The sequence below is a fragment of the Phodopus roborovskii genome, unplaced genomic scaffold (genome assembly GCF_943737965.1).
Source record: "Phodopus roborovskii unplaced genomic scaffold, PHOROB, whole genome shotgun sequence".
Classification (NCBI taxonomy): domain Eukaryota; kingdom Metazoa; phylum Chordata; class Mammalia; order Rodentia; family Cricetidae; genus Phodopus; species Phodopus roborovskii.
The window spans coordinates 32764072-32769275 of NW_026126567.1; the positions used below are offsets into that span (position 1 = coordinate 32764072).

The following is a 5204-nucleotide window of genomic DNA, read 5'->3' on the forward strand; positions in this document are numbered from 1 at the left end:
TATCTCATGCCATATCTACCCCACTGCGGGGTCAGAGGAGGGCAGGGGATGGCTAGAGGAAGAGGAGAAGGAGTCTTGGCCCTAGGGAACCCACAGGGATCTCCACTTCGTAAAGGACTATAGGGATCTCGAATGGCTGAATATGAGTTGAAGGGGTGTGTGTGTGTGTGTGTGTGTGTGTGTGTGTGTGTGTACAGAGACAGACAGAGGCATTGTTGGATAAGATCTGTAAGCTTTCCTGATTTGGGGCAAATTGGGGGACAGTCTGCTGCAATTCTCAAGAAACACCCTCTGTGGCAAAGTCCTCTAGGTCGTCGGTGGAGATGATGCTTAGGCTTGGAGCTTCCTCACCCTCTTCCTCTGGACTATGGGGAGGCCCATGGAGCCTCTGAGGAGAGGTATGCTGGGTGGACTCACCCAGACGTTCAGAGGGAGGCTGCAGTCTAGCACCCTGGGAGCTCTGGGGCCTGTGGCCTGAACCCTGCCTGAGAAAGGTGGGAGCTGCGAGCTGAGAGGAGCAACGCAGCGGCATCAAGGAGGTTACCGGCACTGGCCGGAAGCCGGGGTACAGTAGGTAGGGAGCAGCCAGGGCATCCTGCAGAGGTGGCTCAGAGGAGGCCTCCTCGGAGGTTGGGACAGAGACCTTGACATACTTGCCAGTCTCGGGGTCATAGAAAGTCTTGATTTTCACTTGGAGAGGCACATCAAAGACAAAGTATTGTCCCGACTGAGGATCCTGGAGCACTTTCTGGGTGGCAGGATAAGGAGGCTGGGGCGTGGGGGGCTGGAGCCCCCAAGACCACCTCCCCTCGGGCTCCCAGCTGCAGGACACTGAGTGGCGGTGCATGGGTGGGGGCAGGGAGCGGACTGCAGGGAACCTGGGCCTGGGCCCCTTTTCTGGAGACATAGGCCTCCGCTCTGTCCCCTGCGTGTCCTCTGTGAAGGACTTGACTTCCCAGGTCTCAGTGTGCTTCTCGGGCGCCTGATCGCTCTTTCTCCTCTTGCTTGCCAGTTTCTTTGCCCGCCGCAGGGCCTTTTCAGTCTTGGGCGGGACTGCAGGGGGCTTGCCTGCTACTGCCCTCTCCAGCTGCGCAGGGACCTCGGCTTTCTCCTCAGTGTCTGCCAGCAAGGTGACTCTTGGAGAGAGGGCCCTGAGATCTGCCAATCGCTCGAGTTGGGGATCAGAGCCTTCGGCCTCCCATGTGAGGCTGTGTGTCATGTCCTCCCTCCGGGTGAGCCTGGGTCGGCCCTGGCTGGCCCAGGGTCTAGGGCCTGGAGGCTCTTGGTGCAGCCACTGTTCTCCAGCAGCCTGGGAAGCTTCTTCCCAAACACTGCTGGCCACAGGAGAGCATGTACTGCTCTCACCTAGAGAGCTGGGGTTGGGGGAAGTTGCTGCCTCACTGGGGACAAGACTTCTTCCTGAAGGTCCTGTTCTGGGTGCAGACAGAAAGTGGCTTTGGAAACCTTGTTCTTCCCAACAGGTGTGCAGTGGCAGGGAAGGAGGCGGATCTTCTAGGTCATCTGGGGGTAAAGCAATGGTGGGGATGTGCTGAGGGGCAGCCTGCTTCCCTGAGTCTGCAGATCCGCCCCTGCCACGCGCTGGCGCTTTACTTGCTATATCTAGGGGTGGCTTTATCTTGCCTTCCTCTTCCACCGGTGGTAGAGAAGAGAAACTTCCCTTCCCGGCTTGCTGAGAAGTTTCAGCCTGGGCCATAGTGTGTGCTGGGACCTCTCCCTTGTCCTCACACCCCACACTTGTCTGCTGTGTGCCCAGCACGTTGCTGGGTAGTGGAGTGTTACAAATTTCTTGGCTTTCTGGGACATAGAGGCTACCAGCATCCTCACCCCACTTTTGCCTTGGTAATTCATTCTCTTTGTGTCCACCACTAAGTGAGTCCTCCGAGGACACTGTCCTCAGGAGAGGCAGAATGATAGGTTTTATCACCGGGGTGGCCCTGAGTGTGTTGTCTTTAATTGGGAACAGTCTGTGCTTGTTGGTGGAAGCTGGCAAGGGAGTTGAGTCCTTGGCACGTGGAAGAGTTGTATCCTTATCAGCCCCCACCCAAGAGCCTCTGAAATTAACTTCCTCCCCCGATGCCTTCTGGGGTGTCCCTCCTGACCAACCTTGTGCTTTTATTTGCGTTTCCTCCTGTCTCTGTCCTTCCATATCTGTACGTCCATTACTTAAGGCACATTGCTGTGGCTCGTCTTTCTCCATCATGGTCTCCTTCTCGTCCTTTTGATCGTCACCTGCACTCACACGACTCTTCCTGTCTTCCCGGGGGCCTTCTGTAAACCATATCTTCTGCTGATCATCAAAAGAAGCAAAGGATTGGTCTGAAGAGCTGGTGCTGAATTTAGCCTTGGTTTGGAGGCACGGAGTAAAATCAGATTGACTGTCGCTGTAAAACACATCCTCCTCCTCGGGGGAAAGGGGCCCTGGGGAGAACTTCTGGTTCAAGGGTAGGTTCTGGAGCCCCATTTCTTGCTCAGGCTCTGTCTCTTGGGAGGTGGATCTTGAGAGCCCCTTCTCTGGCTGGTGAGGCTTCATTTTCTCTGTACCCTGTCCTGTTTCAGACTCCCTGTTGTGGAGTTTCAGAGAGAGATGTTTCCGGGGAAGGCGTTCTCTGGCGTCTGGATGCCAGCCGCACTGGGAAGGACCCTGCTTTGAACCTCCATTGGCATCTTCCTTCTCGTTACTACTCATTTCTGCAGCCTCCCCATTGATGCTGAAGTGGGTTTTGGAGCTAGCTGAAGGCGAACCAAGGGTCGTGTGGCTGTCGGCAAAGGACTCACTGGAGTTGGTATCAGGATCCTTCTGGGTACTGCTGTGCAAGAAGCTGGGGGCATCAGCTGGCATCTCCTTCAAAAGCTTGGCAGGAGGGTTTTCTTCAAGCCCATTGGGAAGGGTGACCCCATTGCTCACAGGTTCTTGCTTGCCTCTGGTTTTCTCATCAATGCTTTTTAAGAGAGGCAAGGGACTGTACGTACTCTTGACATGCTTCCTAACATCCTTGAGGTTGAACAGCAGGCTGGGTGCTTTGGACTTGTAGCTATCCCGAGACTGAGCCTCATTGGGCTCCTTCTCCTGGTATCCATTTAGCTGTCCTGGAGGGGACGGGCTGATCTCCACTGGTTGGGTGTCTGAAGACTCTAGGACATGCTTGGTAGGTATAATTGGGGTAAGGAGTTTACTGATGTTAAAGGGGGGACTGTAATGGTCATTGGGGTCCTCTGGCAAGTCCAGAACACCATTTTCTGGAAGTTGACCCTGAGGGCTGAGCTTTGAATATAGAGGTAGGCCTCTCCTATTGTGCTGTATCTTGTCTTCCAAAGCATCACATGGACCATTTGTTCTTCCTTTGCCCATCTTTGGCTTCCTCCAGGGGGGCTGGCTCCGCTTCATCTGAGGGTCAATCTGTGAAGCATTTCCCTCCACAGGGAATGCCTGGGATCCTGACTCCCTGGACCCCCAGGCTCCAGATGTGGACTGAAGCCTGAATGCTGACCTGGTCTCTTCCTGGGCACAATTAACCTGGCCTTGGCAGGGGGAGGAGACTTTGGACTCCGAAGGGTGGGACTCCTTTAACAAAGGCATGTCCTCATAGTGTTTGAGAGCTTTGCTTTCTGGGGTTGTTTGAGCAATGTCCTTTCTCTCCAGGAGCTTCGGTTGGTGGCTAGTCCATGACTCAAAAGCACTGCTTTCACTGTGCAGGAAAGTCCCCCTGGGGACCCATTCCTCGCCTCTTCCAGGCTCAGCAGTGGCTGGCTTGAGAGGTGGAGAGGGAAACTGTGGCTCAAATGAGTCAGTCACATGGTCGGGTGTCCGGAGGAGGCTGTCTGAGCTGTGGCAGGCTACTTCCGGGTTACTGGGAGACTCCTGTTCTCCAGAAACCCTGCCAGGCTGGTGGCTGCTCTGATGGGTGCTGGAGGCTTCAGCAGGCACCCTTCTCACAGTCAGAAAGGCAGAATCGAAGCAGAAATTGACACCACCTTCTGGGGGAGGTGCAAACTTGGGATTTTTGAGCGCGGGAGGCTTGCTGGGAGGAGGTCGGCTGTCACATGGTCGATTCTCTGTCCTGTCAAAAGATCTGATTAGTGATGAGACCTTGGAGATGGGCTTGCCGCTGCTTCTCAGGCCAGAAATGGGCACCTCCAGTCTCCTCTGGGCTGGCGTGGTCGGGGGACTGTTTTTGGGGTACTTTTCCTCCCCCTGAACATATTTGGGTTGCTGTTGGAAGGTGGCTGCCCAGCCAGAATGTTCTGTGCCTTGAGATGGAAGCTGGCTCCAAATCCCACTTTTCCTATTGGTGTGGCTCACTGTTTCCTGATGAAAAGTCCCAAACCCCTGGCTGGTGATGTCTGGAGACAGAGCCAGGTCAGAGTCATGGAAGGATGTGTCCTCTGAGATGCACAAACTCCGGAATGCCCGATCTGTGAGGTTGCTCACCTCCCTGTCTGCATCATCCATCACACTGCCGATGCTGGAGGTGTCACTGAACCCATCTGTGCACTTTTTGTTTCCCTGCATAGTCTGTTGGCTTTAGTAGGACCCCCTTCAGCTGCTTGGTGTGTTTTGATGAGATTCTGGCAAGGGGTAAGAGAGACCCACCTGTCACAAGGTGGACCAGTTGCAATAGCAAAGTGAGGATTTTTTTTTCTCTGTAAAAGGAAGAAGAATATGGTATAAATAAAATGCCCAGCTTAATCAATCTATGTAAGTGACATGTCCATTTTAGTGGTCAATAGTGTCTGTATGTGGTTAATTTCATGTGTCAACATGGCTAACTGAGTGTACTATTTCTGGTCACTAGTCTAGAGGTAGCCATGACAGCATTTGTTAGATGTGATTAGCACTAAAATCAGTAGACTTTGGGCAAAGTAGATTATCTTGTGCAATGCAAGTGAATGCTCTCTAATCAGTATGAGGTCTTATGGCAAATATGATTGAGGTGACAGGTAACAAATGCTAAAATGACTGAGTATGACAACAGAGGAAATAGTCAACAAATGAAAAGGCAGCTGTGTATCTCAGAGGGTCAGCATCTAAAATATGTAAGGAACACCTGTAACTAAATAGCAAAATCCAAAACTTCAAAACATTAAAACCCCAAATATGAAACCAAAGAATTCAATTTAAAAATTGGGAAAGCTGGGCATGGAGGTGCACACTTTTAATCCCAGAACTTGGGAGGCAGAGGCAG

The 5204-nt window shown here is 52.9% G+C and overlaps 1 protein-coding gene across 1 annotated transcript; it reads right to left on the reverse strand.

Moving 5' to 3' along the window:
- Positions 1–259: 259 nt before the first annotated feature.
- Positions 260–4548, reverse strand: CUNH10orf71 (chromosome unknown C10orf71 homolog). Its single transcript, XM_051202538.1, has one exon. The coding sequence runs from the start codon at positions 4529–4531 to the stop codon at positions 278–280; it is 4254 nt and encodes a 1417-aa protein (XP_051058495.1). The 5' UTR covers positions 4532–4548; the 3' UTR covers positions 260–277.
- Between the last annotated feature and the right edge of the window lie 656 nt (positions 4549–5204).